The sequence below is a fragment of the Pygocentrus nattereri genome, chromosome 17 (assembly GCF_015220715.1).
Source record: "Pygocentrus nattereri isolate fPygNat1 chromosome 17, fPygNat1.pri, whole genome shotgun sequence".
In the NCBI taxonomy this organism is placed as follows: Eukaryota; Metazoa; Chordata; class Actinopteri; order Characiformes; family Serrasalmidae; genus Pygocentrus; species Pygocentrus nattereri.
Window position 1 is genome coordinate 15,022,398 of NC_051227.1, and position 21,339 is coordinate 15,043,736.

The following is a 21,339-nucleotide window of genomic DNA, read 5'->3' on the forward strand; positions in this document are numbered from 1 at the left end:
AGAGTTAATGATCTTCTCAGCGAAGCTCGTTCTGCTTGTTAGTTTGTGCTGATGATGCAGTGATTCAGTCACGTGATGAGTAGGATGAGCTCATGAGGGTCATTTCAGGCCGGTTCATCACATTAATGACAGATTTGAGTCACTGACCTGAACGAGTGTGAACCATCGTGTCAGAGAGATTTGATTTGAGATTTGAGCGACGAGGCTTGTTATGTGAACGTAGCTTAAGGAAGGAATAGAAAATCCCTCGACTCGGTCAGAAGACGAATTCCACCAGGAAATATTCACACAAATCATACTTTTGTGCAACGCTATAAATATGTATATCTGATTCTTTTATATATGGGCCTAGTTTTTCAGAGGGAGAGATTTGAGCTGATTTTTTACCAGAGTAGTGGTGTGGGCGGAGTTTTTACAGTGCACCAAAGTAACCGGAACTACTTTAAAGAAAAGCTAGATAAAACATAGTCAGCTTTGGTAAGAGATGATGTCAGTCTGTCTCGTCCTAAACATCTATATTGCTGAGAAATATGACTATATTATGCAAATTTAAAACTCTAGTCTGCTGCTGGAGAAATACTGGACTGCACAGCCTTTTGAAAGCTACTGAAAGCTTAATTTCTACTGAAATGAAAAAAAGAGGGAAAAAAAAAAAAAAAAAGACAGTCCAGGCATAATCCCTATCCTGGAAACCCGCTCATACATTCTAGGAATTATTCAAAATTCAGCAACTCCCCATCAGCTTCTGTTACAGTCATATGCAGAGGTTTGACCCCTGGTCAAACTGCTGACACAGTGAAAATAAGGCTTTGTTCAGACAGCAGGTAAAAGCAGCCCAAATCTGATCCTTTCCTTCAAAAGAATAAACACACTAAATCTGACGTTTTCAATTCCGATTTGAAACGCTTTCATATGTGGTACTGAAATCCGATCCGTATCCGATCTGCGGCAAATCGACTCAGTCTAAACAGCCAGATCGGAATTCATGCGACTTTTACGTCAGTCCAACTCCGAATTCATCTTCATTTCATGCTGCAAAGGCTCAAAAACATTTAGGCTGATGTTTCTGTACAAAACATTAGAAGAGACTTTTCTAAACACTCGACGTTTAAGAAATTTCTATAGAAATGGCCGGACACGGCCGCAGGAGAAAGAGGCTGCAGCGCCGAGGAACAGTTAAAAATCTAAAAGCAAAATTTAAAGAATCAGAGGAAACAAGCCAAAGAAGTGACTGCGCACTTTTTACAACTCCAACACGTTCTGGGTGGTGACCCCAGCTGTTAAATCAGCGAAGCTTCATGATGGCTCCCGTGATTCTGGTGAAGAAGCTGATCCTCCGGGAGCAACTGGCATTCGTTGGCGGTCGTGACTGTTTACCTCTGGATGAGCCACGTGAAGCTCTGTTCTTTTGCACCTGTGGGCCGGTTTAGGGGCTGATCTGTTCAGACTGATGTCGCATACAAATCACATTTAAAGATACTTTCAAGAGCCAATAAATAAATAAATAAAAACGTTTAAACAAAAAATCGGATTTGGTGAGAAATCAGTTTCGGGCCACTTTTACCTGCTGTGTGAATGTAGCCGAAGTTGACATCCTATACAAATGGTGGTAAATTTTTTTTTGCACTTTATTTCTATTTATTTGCTGAGTTTAACATAAAGGAAAACCATCTGCACAGCTCCCATTTTATATTTTATGTTAAATCCAGCAAACAAACAATATGTGTGCATTATAACTGTAGATGTGTGCATTCTCTCTGTAGAGGTGTTTAGAAAAACACCAAAACATGGGAAAATGGGCTGTGTTCAATTCAAAGTATGAGAGCGTAAATTGCTGTCCAAGGCAGTCAGCCATACACTGCATGCGAAGACGTGAAAGACCAGGATTAGGCTGAAAAATGCTGCAGCGACCCTTTAAATCACAAGGAGATAGACAGGAAGGCACCACTGCCTTTCCAAGCAGTGCACCGAGAGAAAATACTGTGCAGGCCTAGTTTAACTTCACTAACCAGACATAAAGAAACCTCCTCCATGTATAAACACCCAGAACTGCACAGGATAGCTCACAGCATGCTATCAGCACTAGGCCATGGGGCAAGGCACCCATACAAAGGAAAAATATACCGATCAGGCATAACATCATGTTTCTACGCTCACTCTCCATTTTATCAGCTCCACTTACTGTATAGCTGCAGTTACAGACTGTAGTCCATCTGTTTCTGATACTTTGTTACCCCCTTTTACCCTGTTCTTCAGTGGTCAGGACCCCCATGGACCCTTACAGAGCAGGTACTATTTGGGTGGTGGATCATTCTCAGCACTGCAGTAACAGTGATGTGGTGGTGGTGGTGGTGGAGTGTGTGTGTTGTGCTGGTCTGAGTGGATCAGACACAGCAGTGCTGCTGGAGTTTTTAAACACTGTGTCCACTCACTGTCCACTCTATTAGACACTCCTACCTTGTCGGTCCACTTGTAGATGTAAAGTCAGAGACGACAGCTCGTCTGCTGTTGCACAGTTTGTGTTGGCCATCCTCTAGTCCTTCATCAGTGGTCACAGGATTTTTGTTTGGTGCACTAAAAACTCCAGCAGCACTGCTGTGTCTGACGTGGTGGTGATGTTTTAGTGTGTATTGCGCTGGTCTGAGTGGATCAGTGTTACTGCAGTGCTGAGAATGATCCACCACCCAAACAGTACTTGCTCTGTGAGGGTCCATGGGGGGTCCTGACCACTGAAGAACAGGGTAAAAGGGGGTAACAAAGTACCAGAGAAACAGATGGACTACAGTCTGTAACTGTAGAACTACAAAGTGCAGCTATACAGTAAGTGGAGCTGATAAAATGGACAATGATGTTATGCCTGATTGGTGTATGTTGCAGATCAAACGCAGCAGTGGCCTTTGATTCTCATAGCGTTTGCTCAGGTTTTATGTGTTATGTTGCGCACTGACGAATGACCAGGCAGATATTGAGTATTGCGAGAGAGACGAGTGTAGGTGCAGTAACAAAGGTCACTTACGAGGTAAAAGATGTGAATGAACAACCCAGAAAATGAATCTCTTTCCATGCCAGTCCCACAGACGCACAAACCCAAATTACAGACTTAAACTGAATTGCGAGTAGTTCAGTTCAAGCCTTAACGGAACCGTTTTAGTTTGCAAGCCAACAGATCACAAATTATTCCCTGGCGCTCTCACCAAGTGAGCTGTCCAAGCTGTGTAGCCTTTTTTGTCAACTTCTGACTCTTATGCTACAGAAGTTCAGCTTCATTGTAAATGTGCAATAAGTATTCATGAAGATGAATGACTTAAAGTTTCGAACATTAGGAAAACGTTAGTGGGCGGCTAAATGATGTCAAGAACGTCAGGTTTGTGCAGGCAGCACGTCGCTGTTTTTGACATGTGAAGAACTACAGAATGCCGTCTTCAGTTTGAATGCTGCCTGGATTTTAGTGCATCAGCCTTTCAGAATATACTGGTGGATACTCTAACCATCCTCGAACGTCTACTGCAGTGCAGTGAAATGTCGTTTGTACGTCCAAAAGTGTGGACCATTTAGACATGATTAAAAAAACATCACTAATCAACACAATTACTGCCAGAAGTAAGTAAACGCGAAGGCAAAATTGTGTTGATAAAATACATTGTACACGTTTAAATCAAATAAATTCAACGCTTTTTTTCTATGTGGACGTAAGGCTTTTACACTGAGGATGGTATCACGGCCATAATGCTAACAGGTTCTGCCTAAAGGTCCGTCTGATGACCCATCTGGTCAGTTCTCTGTAAGTATTATGGGAGAGAGAAAGTACCCCTGTAAAGCACTTCATTTAGTTCCTTTTAAATAAGTTTTGTTCACTTTCGTCCATCATGTCAGCAGCCCAAGGCTTCACATGGTGTTAGAGTGAGATTTTATCCCAGGGGTGCGTTTGTGCTGGGTGTGATGGTTCGAGAGGCCTGCTTTAGTCTCAGGCTGGAGCAGTAAGCTGCTGATGTAGGCTTATTTCTTTAAATCCTCTCAAGCCCTGTCTTTGCGCTTCAGCTTGTGGAGCTTCTTGGTGCTACTGTTCTTGTTGAGAAGCTTCACGACTCGCTCTCGGTGGTCCAGCACCTTCAACATGGCCTCCCGAGCCTCCGTGATCTGATCCATGACCAGCTTACAGCGCTGCATGTTCCCCTGCACAGAAACAGGTAAAACTAATTACACCTGTCATCTTCACCCACAATGAAAATCAATGAAATCTGTGATTTTAATCCAGTATGAATCTGCAGTGTGTAGTTTTACAGTCTGATGGTAATAACTGGGGAGTGCATGGTGATTTCCTAATGAAATCTCATCTTAAACAGAGAGACTGTGGTGCTGAGATAATAAACTTGCCTGTATAAGCTCACTGATGCGGTGGAGGTCATCATCAGCTCCAGATTTCTTTTTCGGTATAAGACCTTCCTGTAGAGTGGTCAGACGGCTGTAGACGTCATGCTCCAGACTCGTCTGCAGTACAACAGAAAAACAAGATAGCTAGGGCACGTGACAGGATACAAGCAGGGCCGCATTAAGTGGACTACAGCCACTGTCCTGTTTGGTTCTGGATCGCTCTAACTCGCCTCAAAAGGGACTGATTTGAGCAAAATGGCTGGAGAATGCGGTTCCAGTGCTCCAACGCTGAGGGTCTTTACACCATTCTAGCCCATGCTTGGCAATGGGTATGGTGACCTTAGGCCAGGCTAATGCAGTGCACAAGCACTCACCCAGTACTGCGCTAGGCATATTCATTATGCATATTCTTTAAAATAGCCTACTGGTTCAATGCGCAAGCCATGAGACAACTAATTAACCTTCTAAGAAAAAAGCTTAGTTAAGAACTACTGTATGACTCGTTTTTTGGCTTTGCTGTCTCACAGCAGTGAATGTAAAGCAGTTAAAAAGTCTCCCAAATGCAGCCTTTAATTTGACAGCATGGAGAAATTACAACTTTCACAGACGTGCTGTTAAGAGTGTGACATAAGAGCTCTTTCAGCTCCAAAATGGATCTTCCTTCAGTAGTTTGAACTTTAAGTAAAAAATTAGCAATAATTTAATTTAAAAGTTAATGATATGTTTTCTCTCTCAAACTTGCAAGACTTTGTGTTAATTAGATTAAAAAAAAAAAATACAGGAGCATAGTTTCAATGAAAGAAACTGCAAGAAGAAACCGAATGACTGAAAATAATGCTTAGGCTCAGACAACATGAGAAAAACTGATTGTTGAATTAAACATCTCTAAAAGCAAGAATGAAAAAATAAAAGGGAACTAAAACAAACAAAAAAATTATTGAGTTTGCACTCCTAGATTTTTCTATGTGCTCCTGTTAATTTCAAATCAGGAGCACTACTGTTGGTGGGCAAAACGCTTACTATAGATCCCTATGGGCCCATTTACAGCTGCTGCACAACACTATCAACACCTCAATCTATTGGTCAGTGCTTTTCTATAAAGAAATAAAAAGCTGTGTGTGCAGTTGAATTCCTCTGTCAGCAATGGGGGACTAAGAAGCTGAATCTACTGTCAGAGACTCTCTGAGCACTTCTAGACACACACAGAGGAGCTGTGCCAGACCCCAGTCGTTTCCTTTGCCCTCTTGTCCAATTAATCCTGCTGTGTGTGTGTGAATCCAGCTGTGCACCACTTGGTGGCAGTGCAGCAGCAGGAACGACAGAAGCCTCACCAGCTGCAGCAGCTGAGCAGCACAAAGATGGATCTTCCAGCCCTGAGCGCGACACACCACTCCCTTCTGATTGGCCACATCCTGCAACGTGCCTTTCTTCTCCTCTAGAACAGCAACACAACATGGACGCACAAATTAATCCAGTGGTCAAAGATTTAACGACAGTCTGAATTTCATTTCACTGTATTGCGTGAAAAACGTTTGCATTTATTGTTTAAATAAACTTCATGTAGGTAAAGAGATTAACTGATGTTAGCTTTTATATTTATTTGTATGAGAAGGTACAGTAAATAACAACCAAAAAAACAGTGTATGCAGGTAAATTAAAAAAAAAAAAAAAAAAAGGTAAAATAAATAAATAAACAAACAAATAATTATGGACACCAAAGCACCGCCACTGGACTCTGGAGCAGTGGAGAGGTGTTCTCTGGAGTGACCAATCACGCTTCTCCGTCTGGAAATCAGATGGACGAGTCTGGGCTTGGCGGTTGCCAGGAGACGGTACTTGTCTGACTGCATTGTGCCAAGTGTAAAGTTTGGTGGAGGGGGGATTATGGTGTGGGGTTGCGTTTCAGGAGTTGGGCTCGGCCCCTTAGTTCCAGTGAAAGGAACACTTAAAGCTTCAGCACCAAGAGATTTTGGACAATTTCATGCTCCCAGTTTGTGGGAACAGTTTGGGGACGGCTCCTTCCTGTTCCTGCGCACCAGTACACAAAGCAGGTCCGTAAAGACACGGATGAGCGAGTTTGGTGTGGAAGAACTTGACTGGCCTTGAGTCCTGACTTCAAACCGATAGAACACCTTTGGGATGAATTAGAGCGGAGACTGTGAGCCAGGCCTTCTCAATTTCACATGCGTGTGAAGCCAGACGACCGAATACTTTTGGAAAGATAGTGTATATTCAGTTTAAACACAACTAAAAGGAGGACAGCCTTCCACCCAATGACAGTTGGGATAGGCTCCAGCACCCCCCACCCCCCCAGTTTTGCGCTGTTGTGGCCATTTGTTTAGCATTTATAACGGGCCAGCCGAGCCTCGTCACCAGACAGATAAAAATAATCTTTTCTTTCTTAAATTATGACTTTTACAAAAACTACGACAGTCCTTTTCCAGCTGATAAAAACATCTAATCAGACACTTACTCCCACCATCCCAAGACAGATCTGTGAGATGTTCCACTGTTTGCTGAGTATTTGTCATTCTGACCATAAAGGACTGTTTAAAACAGCGATTAACCACCCAGGAGAAAAAAAAACCCAGCCCTCAAACTTGAAAGAAATAATGATTTGACATTTATTGCGATGTGTATCGATATTGAATGATATATGATGAATTTTGTTTATCGTGATAACATTTTTGGCCATATTGCCCAGCTCTAGGTACTGTACAATTAAAAAAAGGAGTAAAATGATGGTTTAAGTGGAACCCAGGGGAGGGGTAAAATTTTGTGCAACAGGCCAAACCTTGATTTGATCTAGCTTAAATCTTCGTGGTGCAGTCCAGCATTGGATTGACAGACTAACTTTTCCAGTTCTACACTTTCATACTAAAGCACTGGTTCTAACAAATGCTCTGAATTCTAATCACATGAACTCAAAACACAGCTGAGAATGAAAAATCAAATATTCAAATATCATGACAACTTGGCACTCAAAGAAAATGAACAGATCAAACTACTACTTCACCCATCACACGAACTTGTAAACATTTCATCCTTAATGACACTGAGAGCAGTGTTACTACAAGAGAGGAAGACATTAATGACATGAACGAAGAGCAGTAACTAGTCAGACCTTTGACACGGACATCGCTGTATCTCTGAAAGTGGTGGTATGCAGCCTTCCAGGGGTTTCGGTAATGTCTCAGCAGAGTGATCGGCGGGCGGATCCTCACAGGAACGTACCGCACTCCCTCCTCATCTACAGCATAAAAACAACATGCAAACAGTATAGAGGAATCAGTATGGATGGATTTAGGCTACGTTCACGTTACAGGCCTCACTGCTTACTGCTTAAACCCCATGATTTGCTCAAATCCGATCTCTCTGACACGATGGTTCACACTCGTTTAGGTCAGTGACTCAAATCTGTCATTAATGTGATGAATGTGATGAACCGGTGTCCTGAAATGACCCTCATGAGCTCATCCTACTCAGTAATGTCACGTGACTGAATCTTTACATCATCAGCACAAACTAACGAGCAGAACGAGCTTCGCTGAGAAGATCATTAACTCTGATCAGCTCTCAGCTTCATTATCAGAGTCAGACAAAGGAGAAAAGGGTGAGAGGAGCTGCTTTTCCACTGTTTACAGGCTTTAACGTCTGTTTGGCGCTGTTGCCATGGTAAAAAAAACAGCACATGAATTCCGTTCTGAGCGTCACATTAAGGTCACATGGCCACGAATCGGATACGTATCCGATCTAGGACCACACATAAAAGTGGCTCAGGTCGGATTTGAATAGATTTGCATGTTGACACAGGCCTGAAAACATCAGTTGCAAACATACTGTGACCACTGATGAAGGACTAGAGGATGACCGACCCAAACCACACAGCAGCAGATGAGCTATCGTCTCTGTCTTTACATCTACAAGGTGGATCTACAAGGTAGGAGTGTCTAATAGAGTGGACAGAGAGTAGACAGTGTTTAAACACTCCAGCAGCACTGCTGTGTCTGATCCACTCAGATCAGCGCAACACACACTAACACACCACCACCACGTCAGGGTTACTGCAGTGCTGAGAATGATCCACAACCCAAATAGCACCTGCTCTGTGAGGGTCCATGGGGGTCCTGACCACTGAACAACAGGGTAAAAGGGGGTAACAAAGTATCAGAGAAACAGATGGACTACAGTCTGTAACTGTAGAACTACAAAGTGCAGCTATACAGTAAGTGGAGCTGATAAAATGGACAATGAGCGCAGAAACAAGGAGGTGGTCAGAATGAAGCATTGAAGAGACATACTGTTATGCCTGATCTGTGTACATGCCAAAATCAAGGCAAGATCCTCAGACCCCAGGGGGTTACTACTGATGTGCTTTTAAATAGGAAAATAAAATCTGATCTCATCTGATAACAGAATCCAGTCAAAGTAAATCCAGATACAAAACTGAAACAAACGTTGAGACAAGTCGTGTTCTAGTAGTGCTCTAACAACATGCATCTTCACAGAAAACATGACAACTGCTAATATTTTTTCCACAACACAGATGAAGAAAATCAACAAACCACCACAGAAAGTAAAGACGAAATAAAACTGACCAATGTACTCCTTGGGTGGGGATTTGCGCTTCTCAGGCCGATGGCTGGGCGGTTTGGTGAGGACCCTTTCCTCATCGGTGCTGTTGGCCTCCATCATCTCACTCTCCTCAGTGGAGATCACATGCTGCTGCTTGCGAGGTTTCTTCCTAGGCGAGGCGCCGGGGGCGAGTTCAGCAGCTGGCACTGCCAGAGCAGGTGTGCCACTAGGGGGCGCTGGACCCACTGAGACACAGAACACACCTTGCGTTAACCAAAAATAAATTTATCAGATATAACTACAGGCACTGTAGGGATTAAAATCATTGATTTTGATGCATCAACTTCTGCAGCATCTGAAGATCGTCCATAAGAAGGAGATAACTGTACTTTGAAAGGCTATGCACTATAGGTCAGTGTGTGTGTGTTTATTTTTTTTATATATATATATATATATATATATATATATATATACATACATACACACACACACACACACACACACACACACATACATACATACATACACACATATATATATATATATATATATATATATATATATATATATATATATATATATATATATATATATATATATATATAGAGAGAGAGAGAGAGAGAGAGAGAGAGAAAAAAATTCATATTTATATATATATATATATATATATATATAAAAAACACACACAATCTCACAAAAGTGAGTACACCCCTCACATTTCTGCAAATATTTTACCTTCTACCTTCAGCAAGGCAGTTATCTTGGAGGTGTGTTCGGGATCGTTATTGTATTGGAAAACTGCCATGCAGCGCAGTTTCCGAAGAGAGTAGATCATGCTCTCCTTCAGAATGTCAGAATGTCAGAAATAAGCATGGTGGCAGTAGCATCATAGTCTCTCTGGAGCTGCATGAGTGCTGCTGGCACTGGGAAGCTGTGGTTCATTAAGGAAAACATGAACACCTGTGGGGTTTCCTCAAGCAGAAGGAGGAGGAGCACAAGGCGTCTAACATCCACCAGCTCCGTGATGTCATCATGGAGGAGTGGAAGAGGATTCCAATAGCAACCTGTGCAGCTCTGTTGAATTTCATGCCCAAGAGGGTTCAGGCAGTGCTAGATAATAATGAAGGCCACACTAAATATTGACACTTTGAGCACAGTCTGGACATGTTCACTGTGAGGTGGACTCATCACTTGTGTTGCCAGCTATTTAGACATTAATGTCTGTGTGTTGAGTTCTTTTCAGAGGACAGTAAATCTGCACTGCTATACAAGCTGCACACTGTCTACTTTAAGTTATATCCAAGTCTCATTTCTATAGTGTCGTCCCATGAAAAGACATAATATTTGCAGAAATGTGAGAGGTGTACTCACTTTTGTGAGATACTGTATATGTGTATACCCCCAAAAGATAGCAACAGAGCAGAGACAGTGGGCAGTGACACTGGTGGTGGTGGTGGTGGGGGGGGGGGGGGGCGGGGGGGGTAGCAGTCTGTAACTGTAGAGCTACTAAGTGAAACTATATGGTCAATGGAGTTGATAAAATGGCAATGAGAGTAGAAACAAGAAGGATATGTCGGTATATACCACTCATTACTACACCAGTTCAACAAATAAGGTTACATATAGAAATTTATGACTATTTCCATGACCTAACAGGACCATGCATGACTGTGGCTCAAATCAACCTTAAAGATCAGACTATTTTGTGTTTGAACAGCTCTGAAAAGAAAAAATCTGGTGTCACTTCAACCTTGTAATGCAAACAACTTCGCATCAAAAAAAAACAAAACAGAACAACTGGACTGCCGGTTCCCTGCAGGCAACATCAATAAAGTCCTTCAGGGGTTCAGAAAAACAAAGTACGATTTTTATTCTATATCTACCATCCAAAGGCTTGTCAGACATAAACAGCGTACCTGGTTTTGATGAGTCCATTGGCTCCGCCTCCTGCTTTACGTTAATCTCTGGGAGGGTGGAGCTAACAGGACAGGCTGCAGTGCTGGTGGCTGCTGGGTGAGAAGACGGGGCTACAACGTTGGCCATTGATGGGATGGGCGGGGTTACTGCCATGGCAGCAGGGACAGGCTGAGAGGGGGGCGTGGCTGAGGTCAGTAGGGAGGAGACGGGTTGGGCAGGGATTTGAGATGGAGGAAGAGCAGAGTTCTGCTGCTGTTCAGCATTCTGGCCCGAAACCGAAATAGCCTCCACTGCAGCCGTCACCGGAGGGGCCAAACCCACCAGGACATCCGGTTTGGGTTTCATTCTGTAAGAAATCACGAAAAAGCAGTGAAAGTTTAAAAAGAAGACACCTGGTTGAAAACACCTGGTACACCTGGTTTAGCTTCCACTATTTTAGAGTAAAGGTGGGAAAAATATCGACACAGCGATACACACAGATCAGGCATAACATTATGAGCACCTCCTTGTTTCTGCGCTCTTTTACCCTGTTCTTCAGTGGTCAGGACCCCCATGGACCCTCACAGAGCAGGTAGTATTTGTGTGGTGGATCACTCTCAGCACTGCAGTAACACTGATGTGGTGGTTGTGGTGTTAGCGTGTGTTGTGCTGGTATGAGAGGATCAGACACAGCAGTGCTGCTGCAGTTTTTAAACACTGTGTCCACTCACTGTCCACTCTATTAGACACTCCTACCTAGTCGGTCCACCTTGTAGATGTAAAGTCAGAGACAAAACTCATCTGCTGCTGCACAGTTTGAGCAAATCATCCTCTAGACCTTCATCAGTGGTCACAGGACGCTGCCCACAGGACGCTGCCCACAGGACGCTGCCCACAGGACGCTGCCCACAGGACGCTGCCCACAGGACGCTGCCCACAGGACGCTGCCCACAGGACGCTGCCCACAGGACGCTGTTGGCTGGATCTTTTTGTTTGGTGGACTTTTCTCAGTCCACCACTGACACTGAGGTGTTCAAAAAACTCCAGCAGCACTGCTGTGTCTGATCCACTCACACCAGCGCAACACACACTAACACACCACCACCACCACGTCAGTGTTACTGCAGTGCTGAGAATGACCCACCACCCAAATAGTACCTGCTCTGTGAGGGTCCATGGGGGTCCTGACCACTGAAGAACAGTATCCCAAGTATCACAGAATCACAGTATCGTGATATTAAGTAATGTGAGATGCCCTGTGATTCCCACCCCTAATTTAAAGATATTAGATAATTATTTCTATAACAGATTCAAGCTGAACAGATGTGTGAAGTAACCAGATGAATAAATGGTTATTATCTTATCAGAAAAGTAAATTTACTGTATTTATAGACTGTAGATTTCACATGGAACTACATTAACTGCTTTTGACCAGAAGTTGTGTTTGCAGAGGAAAATAATGAAATCAGCAAGTACAAAAAGTGAAAGTGTTGCATTTTAATGACGGGAGTGCGGAGTCCTACCCTGCAGGTCGAGGTGACCCTGAGGTGCTCCTCAGTCCCCCATCCATCCTGCCCGAGTCACCAAGCTGAGTAGGGATCAGGTTTTTCCTCACGGCAGCACTTCAAACATACGATACATTGAAACATAAAATCAGACGAGTTCCATGCTGCACTCTGTTTAGCAGGGATACACTGTTCATACATTTTTATGGCTGATTCAGAATTCTTCACAGCCAAATTGGTTGGCGGTTGCCGTTTTGGCTGATTTTTATCAGCTTTTTTTAATCTGAATATCACACTGAGTGGGGTAAACAAACACATGAAACACTCTAGCTCATTTCCAGTAGTCTCTATTAGTTAAATTCATAATATAAACAATATAGTTTGCTCTTTAGTGAGACATACTGATATTTAAAATAAATATCATATTATATAATAAAATATCATATAACAAAAACAATTAATTGGTTGATTTTGCGTTTTGACCAAAGATGTACTGATTTTAGCCTGTTCCAATTGTGAATCTCTACTGTTTAGAGGAGTATTTTTCAGTGTGAACCGGCAAACATCAGAATAGGCAGAATTTTAGACCAAACACATGATTGGCAATCTGCCAATTTATTGTTTTTATTTTGGACGATCCATGAAGTAAATGAGGTGGGGGAGTCAGTGCCCTCACACTGTATTTGAAAGTGGCTGCTTGAACCAAAATACTGTAGTGTAATTAATATGTGACTCAAGATAAATAGCCAGATGTGTCTCCCTTTCAACTTAATCATTAATGTTATTACGACTTCCATTAATAGAAAGGACTGGAAATGTGGCAGCATGTTTCAACCGTGCATCTTGACCAGATAGTATTAGTTTCGGGTTTTGAGTACTAAATAAATAAAAGATTAGCCCAGTTGTCAGCAACATGCGGCTCTTTTACTGCCCTGTTGTGGCTCCACAGCAGAATCAGATTTGTAGGTAAAACTAAAATAATCCTCCTTTACACCATAGCAACACAGACAACAGTCTCGGCCAGCTAGTAGCTACGAAATGGCAAAGAGAGAAATTTAAGCTGAACATCGATAATTTGGAGAACATGGACTGATTTGCATTTATAGTCACCCCAGCTGGTTCCCTGATACGTTAAGTCTGCAATGAGAAACTGTCCAACACTAAAAAGTCGCGAGGCTCAAGTCAGTTCCTTGTTTGAATTTTCCTGTTCCACCTTAAATGGTGAAGCAGCTACATTCTGTTTCCTGCCAGAGATGCGAGGAAAGTGACTATAGCTGAGCTAAAGCTTAAAGCAGAACTGATAAAGCCTGGAGGCTTGCAGAGCAGACTCACCCTTCACTGGCAGGCTTCTTGCGCAGGATGCTGGGCCGAGGAGATGACACGAGCGCCGGAGCCCCAGAGCCACCACTCTGTGGGTGAGGCTGTGTTACCGTGACAGCAGGCTGACTGGTGTTGAAGGTGCTGTTAATTGAGTTAGCCACCAGGGTGGAACCATCAGGCAGCATGACTGAAGAGAGGGAGAACAGTCGGAAGGTTAAGTGTGACCAGTTTGACACTGACTTGGTACCCAATTAATTCACATGATAAAGAATTTTGGTCTTTTGTCTACATTAAACATTGCAGGACATAATCTAATAGAGAGGACATACACATGGAAACAAGAACAATATAACCTATGCAACTTTGATTATAGGAAAAGCAGCTTTACTTAAAATCCAAAGTGCTCTATGATGCTCAGATAAAACTAGCTGTCACTGTGAGAGACTGCAGTACAATAGTGCAGAAAGTGTACAGGGCAACATGGCTTTTATTGCTTGTTGTTACACTATTTAAATAATTAAAAATTGATATCGTCTCTGTCCAAATAACAACAGGTCTCTCTAAAATGGCAACTTTACAGGAGAGGGCAAAATGTTTTTATTTTTAATGGAAGTTAGTGTACAGAGATTTTAGTACAGAGATTTTAGAGATTTAGCAATTTTGGAGCACATCTGTTGGTTCAGTTTGCATGTTCTCCCCGTGTCTGTGTGGGTTTCCTCCGGGTTCTCCGGTTTCCTCCCGCAGTCCAAAGTCATGCAGTCAGGCCAATTGGACGTGCTAAATTGCCCCTAGGTGTGAGTGTGTGAGTGACTGTCTGCCCTGTGATGGACTGGCGACCTGTCGAGGGTGTATCCTGCCTTCCGCCCGAAGACTGCTGGGATAGGCTCCAGCATCCCCCCGCGACCCTGACGGAGAAGCGGCTTAGAAAATGGATGGATGGATGGATCTGTTGGTTCATTCATTATCAAATCTTTACACAATGCTACACTACAGTCTTTAAAGCTCTGACGGACACGTGACATCGCAAAAGAGGAAATCAAAGAAGCCACAATAGTTTGATTAGTCAATGGTTTGCGGCCCCAGTTGGTGAGCTATACTTTAGAAATCAGGTTTCGACCCCACCCCGCATTTGAAAAGCAGATCATTATTTATTTTTGGTTTCTACACAGCAAAAAAATCTTGAAAATAAACAAGAGATCTTTTTTCTTGTTCTAAGATAGACTAGATTTGTATGCATCAGTTTAATAAGCGGGCTAATCAAAATGGTTCACACTGGCTGTTTAACCTCATACAAATGTGGTCTTTTCCTTTCTTAAGCATCTGTTTGGAGTTAATGAAGCAGTTTATTAACATGTGTGGCTTTTTGTAAACATTTTTCACCTCATTTTGAAAAATTTTCAGGAATTTACTTTCAGCATTACAGTGAAGACTGAAGACTGCTTCATAGAAGCTCTTTTTTATTTAAAAGTAATAAATTAAAAGTAATTTTTCCCCCAGTACGGAGCTTGAAGCTTTTGTACCAAATGAGGTTTAAAGAAAATGCTTAAAAGAAGAATCATATGCTAGTTTTGGCTCATTTTAGGTTATGACACTATATTAAATTAGAGTTACGTACAATCCAGCCACAATGCCTTCAACCAGTTCATTCTTCAATGAGTAAGATTTGATCATTTTGACTATTAGAAATCCATTCTATTACAACTACAGATGACCAACTAATACTAAAACATTACAGGCAGGCCTTTTATGGCATCTCCTGACCTGAAGTCTTGGCCTCAGTGGGGGGTTGCTGGGGGTTGACAGACGTAGGCTGGATACTCTGTGGGTTAATAGGAGTGGAGGTGTGGAGCCCCTGGGCTGTGATGGCTGTGGGCTGCACCCCCTGTGCTGCCACTGCAGTCGGCTGGATGTTCTGGGTGTTGATCTGAGCGATTCGGTCCACGGTCATCAGCTGCATGGAGTTGAGGTGCACTGCAGAGGCCACACCCACACCGGTCTGGGCAGGCATGGCGGCTGTAGGGGCTGTCACTGTGACCAAAGCAGACACAACCACATAGGAGAACGTGACACACTGGAGCACTGAGCTGATGTGGAGCAGGCAGGTTTGGAGCCTCAAAGTTCATATCGCTGACCACCGACTCATTTCAGATTTTTTTTAATAAATGTGTAGCAAAAAGCTAAGTTAAAATCCACTTTGGGCAAATTACAGGCAGCAGCCACTTCCGGTCCAGCAAAACTCTCAACATAGAGCATTTTACAACTGTCTACTTTAAGGCTAGTACAATTTAACCCCTTAAAATTCAAGCTCTCTCACATATTAAGGCTTATTATTCAGTAACTACAAAGAAACTGTTGCAAATACACAGTGGTAGGCCTTTGCCCATAACAGAGTCCTCTTATTTGGGTAACCTTGTTGAAAGTTACCACAGTGTAGTTTCATCCAGCAATATTGTGACGGCAGTTTAAGCTTTGGGTTCACTACACAACTTTTAAAGTCCTAACAGATTCTAAAAAAGATCCCGAGTGGCGCAACCGTCTAGGCGCTGTCTCTGTCATCAGGAGATTTTGAATTTGATCCCTGGTGATGCTGCAACCGTCCGTAGCCGGGAGTCCAAGAGAGCACAATGGGCCTCGCTCTCTCTGGGTGGGTAGGATGACCCCCCCTTCTCCCCCATCACTCAACGCGATACTAGTCAGTGCAGACGTCTGTTAGCTGACGTAACAGATCTGGCGGTTGGCGCTTTCCTCTGAGCGCGTTCGGCTGTCCCGTGACGTTGCATGAGCGGCAGTTAGAAAAGAAGCGGTGGCTGGTTTCACAGGTCTCGGAGGAAGCCTGTGCTGCCTTCACCCTCACACTGCATCTCACACTGGCAGAAAGGGTTTAGATTTTTTTGGCCGACTGAAATATTGGGGATTACATACCACTCAACTGTTGCTGAACTGAATTCAACTCACAAAATTCTCACGTTACTAGAAGACGCAAATAAACAAACGTGGTGCGGCTCACTGCTGCTGTTTTCTCTACCGTTTCAGCAGCAGGTAACCATGTCTAATTGAGGACGATGAATTTTAAAATGTAATCTGTCTGGTGTTTTTTTAGGGTTTTAAATACATAAACTCAATTGTGCTCATTTAAACTCAATTTAATTTTTCTTTGTTTAATTACTGTTATTCACTCTTTGTGCTCTCAGTGGTGTGATGACCCTAAAATGTGCATTTGAACATAGAGACAGCTTTTTGTACAGGAATGAGGGATGTGTGTCTGCCGTGTAGAGCAGGTTTAACCAGCACCACCCGCCATGGCCTGTAAAATGTTTTTCCTATGGTAGAATCATTTCCAATACTGCTGAACTACATACAGCCAGAAATGCCATGTAATGGCACGGACTGACTACCTATTCCGTGTTACACCAATCGCACAATTTTACATCAGTAATAAACCAGGTACGTTAACTGCTGACATTATTTGTGAATAAAGCAGATACATGGGTCAACAGCTTCCTCCCAACAGGTGTGATAAAATGTATATCATTTAAGTTGGAGAAGTTGGGACTATTCAGATTTCAGCTGCATTACTGAGTAATACTGTTTACTATTTAATTCTTAAAACCTGCCCAAATAAAGGAAAACCAGCCCAAACCTAAGCACTTTTCCTTCTGCCAAATCCAACCAAAATGCACCCAGTTTGGTGGGAACCTGCTCCATCTGGCAACACTGTCTTTGTATCTTTTATGAAAGCCACTGCCAATGAAAGAGCATCTGAGTGTAGCCTATCAGAGTAAAGTGGGAAGGAAGGGGGAGGGGCTTACCTCAGATTTCGCTCCTCTCACACTGCACGGCAAACAACAATCGATGAAATTTAAATTTCAGTCATGAAGTTCAGTCGACTCCAAATGGCTTAAACACGGGCTGAAGTCACACAGTGTACGCCTGGCTTTAACTTCCTTAAAATCCCAGGCTTATTACACACTAGGCTTATTTTTCTGAGCTATTCTTAGGTTATGGGGTGTGCAATAAAACTCTGTGTCCGCCAGTGGGCACTGGCCATTTAAGGGGTTAAATACTGCAGATTGCATTTTTTTGGGGCACAGCAGGTGATAAAGTTCTGCTGGAGAACATTTATCTGAGCTGTGCTGTATAGAATCAGAGCTCTGTAGAACTACATTTTCCCCAGGAGTCCTTGAAAATCACATAGAACCTGAAAACGTGTACTGTTACAGCCCTAACAGTGAAAAAATAGTACACTGACTGTACGACATGCTGCCTTCAAAAATGTATGATGTAGAGCAGTGAATGTAACTTATTAGGTTGTGGAGTCGGATTAAAAAGTGGCTTACCTGGATAGGGCCGAATGGTGGAAACGGAGCTGGTGATGGGTGTGTAGGTGTGAGTCAAGGGGTAAGGGGCTGATGGGTAGGTTGGTAGAAAGTACTGAAACTGCACAGGAACAGACTGCCTATGGGGAATAAAGATATCATGAGTTACTACAGTGCATCTGTAGATAGAGTGCAGCTTTAAAATGCAAAGCTACCAACTACAAAAGATTCCTACCAACAAATGCAAGCTGACAGGATGCAAGTTAAACTGAAGGCCAGAGCTAGGGTTAGGAATATGGTTAAGTGTAGGTCCAAAATTAGGGTTGGGTTTGATTTTAAGAAGAGATTTATGGTTATTATTAGGACAAGGTTTAATTTTACAACTAGACATAGGTTTAGGAATAGATCAAGCATTAAACTGAAGGCCAGAGGTACAGTTAGGAATAGGACATGGGTTAAACTCAATAAAAGGTAAGCTAGGGTCAGGGTTAGGAAAATGGTTTGATTTTAAGAAGAGATTTATGGTTAGTATTGGGACAAGTTTTAAACTTAGGACTAGAGGTAGGGTGAGGAATAGCACAGGCGTTAATGCTACTGGCATTTACTTGTCATTAGCAACATTATCATTAGTACTTGCCCTTTAATCAGTGTGTACCTGTTGTCGCTGCGGTTCTCCATAGTGATGGGGTTGGGGGAGGAGCGGTGGGCGGAGATGGGGATGAGGTTACCTCTCTCTCCAGGAAACTCAGACTGGATTCTGGGGGAGGTGTGTGTGATTGGCTGGGGGACCACTTTGGCTAAAGTAGAAAATAAAAGACTAGTGAGGGAACCTGTAAGTGGGACACAGTATTAATGAATGATTAACAGAACTATAAACTTTGCGGTTATGTTTGAAAAATCGTGGTTTGCTTTACGACCACAACTCTGGTCCTGGAGGGCTGGTGTCCAGCACAGTTTGGTGACTTCCCTGCACCAACACACCTGATTACACTTCTATTGCCAGGTTTAGTGGGTGTGTTTGAGTGGGGAACCCCTCCAAACTGTGCTAGACACCGGCCCTCCAGGACCGGAGTTGTGCACCCGTGCTTTAGGATGTATCTATTCTATCTGATGAAAAGAGACAAAACTATCTGATTCATAGTACTCCGATGATGTCACAGCTGTCCTGCCACCGTTTTGGATGGCAAGTTCAAGTTCTTTCAGCAGTGCTGTGGCTGTTTGACATGAGATAAAGCCATAACTGATCCAGCAAAAGCAGTAAAGTACTTTTTAAAACCTTCTTAAAGCACAGGTGCCAGTGTATATGAGTGTCCCAACATGATTTTATTTGATTGGTAGTTGTAGTGATGACGAATGAAAGCTGTAACCTAAGCAGCTGAGATTCCCCACTGCATTATCATTTTCATGGTCCAATCCGCATACTACCACACTAAATAGTAAGCAAAAAAATGGCGCATATACCATTAGAAGTGCACTCATTAGTGAAGTAGATGAAGTACAGAAGTATGAAGTTTGGGACACGGCGTTAGACCCGCCAGTGAGACGTGATCAGCAGCTCCAATGGCTGATTAGCTTTGTCGTATTGCACATTAACTGCTTGTTAACAGTTAAACATCTCCAAGCAAACATTTGAGGTATTTGTTGATAAAGGATCATTTATGGAAGTCTATTTAAGCATTTATTAATGTCTTCGTATTTCCTGGCTTTCGAAATTCATTCTGCGTTTATGGCCCCTCAGTGTAACTGCAGCTCCATTTAAGGTGGAATGGAAAATTCAAATGAGAAGCTGGTGAATAAGAAGCTAACTTCAGCTTGGTACTTAGGTATGGCTTTATTATTTAAGAGCTTTGGCAGCCAATTTTATTAGTTTAATGAAATATTACACACTGGCAAGTTCTGGGCTCTGGAGATGTGCAGACTATACAGATCCACTGATCTAGCCGATCTTCTCCGCATAGCGTTTTCTAGAGATGCATCGAGGAGCTTTTAAATGTTTTTAGTGGTCACTCTGGCCTATTTTGTTTGGTTTTTGTCCACTACCAGGATTGTAAATGCAGTAACGGTGATGTTACGAGCTCTTCACAGTCAGAATTACAGCTTGCCTACCAACTTTGTCTTGTTAATGAAGTAATCGAATACTACAAATAGGAGGAGGCACATTCCAGTTGGGCAGGGCTGGTTTAAGTTATCCAGTTAACCAAAAACTCCTGTTGTGTGAAATGCGGGTGTTTGGTGAGTTGAGAGTTACTTACCCACAGGGATGGTGGAAGTAGTTACGGCAGTGGCGTGGGTGGAATGGGAGGCCATCGTCACAGTAACAATATTACTGCTAGATATCTGAGTTTGAGGAACAGAGCCTGTAAAGTACAGCAAACTTTTAAGAAACATGGTCTACTTATCCACCAGTGTAGTCCTGAAGTACATGTTCAATTAAATTATCTTCTGGTACATGGATACCTTAATCTGGGCCCACACTATACAATTTTTAATCTCATTTTAACCCTCCCAAAAGTCGTTTCAATGAGACTTTGTTGTGAGCAGGGCTGCTAGCAGTCCACTGACCCCTTGGGTCGAGGCTGTCAACCAATCAGAAGCCTAGTTCCTGACTTTTTGCCAGAACAATGCTACGCTTCCAGGCAAAATGAAAAGATGAAAAAATGAAAAGATGTGCCTAGCACTGAAACATTTCTCATTTTATCTACAACGTCCTTTGATGTCTTGCATAACACTGTTGAGCTGAGAGGGTATGTACAATGTAAGGATCTATTAGTGAATCTGGCAATTGATGTGCAATTCAATTATGAAAGAATCAATCTTACCAAATAAATGCCTGTGAGGCCTGAAATAAACTCCTATCATTTCACAAACAATCAGCTTAGTATAATTTTAAACATGTCTGTTTAGACGTCAGGGCCATCAGGGTTCAGTGCCCTACCTGCTGTTGTGGGTGATGGGGCAGTGTTAGTGGCCAGAATGGGGGCCACTGTTGCTGCTGCAACAGGCGTCACAGTGCTAAAGATTGGTTTCTGCAGACAAAACAAAGGACAAAGATGAAGAACGTGTGCTGGTATCTTTGGGCTGGTATCACAAAACAGAGAAACTCAGGGAACTATAATGTGACTTTCACACAGAATTAATGTAATGGTTTACAATCTCAGTCTGAGAAGTAGACATAAAAGACATGAGTGGTATAAAATATTTCCAGTGCATAGGGCCTTCAGGAGGAGGATAGTACCAGTCCTAAAATCTGATTGGCTGAGCCACATTCAAAGCCAATGCAAAATCCACAATATACGCACATCTATGACGCCTCACAGCAACTGAATTGTGCATCACTGAACCACAGCACAAAAAAC

At 42.8% G+C, this 21,339-nt stretch overlaps 1 protein-coding gene across 1 annotated transcript in view; it reads right to left on the reverse strand.

The window, feature by feature from the left end:
- Positions 1 to 3,365: 3,365 nt before the first annotated feature.
- The window catches only part of sap130b (Sin3A-associated protein b), a 30,072-nt gene continuing 12,098 nt past the window's right edge, over positions 3,366 to 21,339 (reverse strand). The window contains exons 9-21 of the mRNA XM_017706365.1: positions 20,919 to 21,009; positions 20,236 to 20,340; positions 18,639 to 18,780; positions 18,005 to 18,123; positions 15,429 to 15,695; positions 13,680 to 13,854; positions 12,366 to 12,464; positions 10,863 to 11,209; positions 8,970 to 9,191; positions 7,496 to 7,621; positions 5,703 to 5,806; positions 4,375 to 4,488; positions 3,366 to 4,173 (exon numbers count right to left, since the gene is read on the reverse strand). Of these exons, the coding sequence (XP_017561854.1) occupies positions 4,015 to 4,173; positions 4,375 to 4,488; positions 5,703 to 5,806; positions 7,496 to 7,621; positions 8,970 to 9,191; positions 10,863 to 11,209; positions 12,366 to 12,464; positions 13,680 to 13,854; positions 15,429 to 15,695; positions 18,005 to 18,123; positions 18,639 to 18,780; positions 20,236 to 20,340; positions 20,919 to 21,009 (2,070 nt within the window). The 3' untranslated portion in view covers positions 3,366 to 4,014. The remainder of the gene's footprint in view (positions 4,174 to 4,374; positions 4,489 to 5,702; positions 5,807 to 7,495; positions 7,622 to 8,969; positions 9,192 to 10,862; positions 11,210 to 12,365; positions 12,465 to 13,679; positions 13,855 to 15,428; positions 15,696 to 18,004; positions 18,124 to 18,638; positions 18,781 to 20,235; positions 20,341 to 20,918; positions 21,010 to 21,339) is intronic.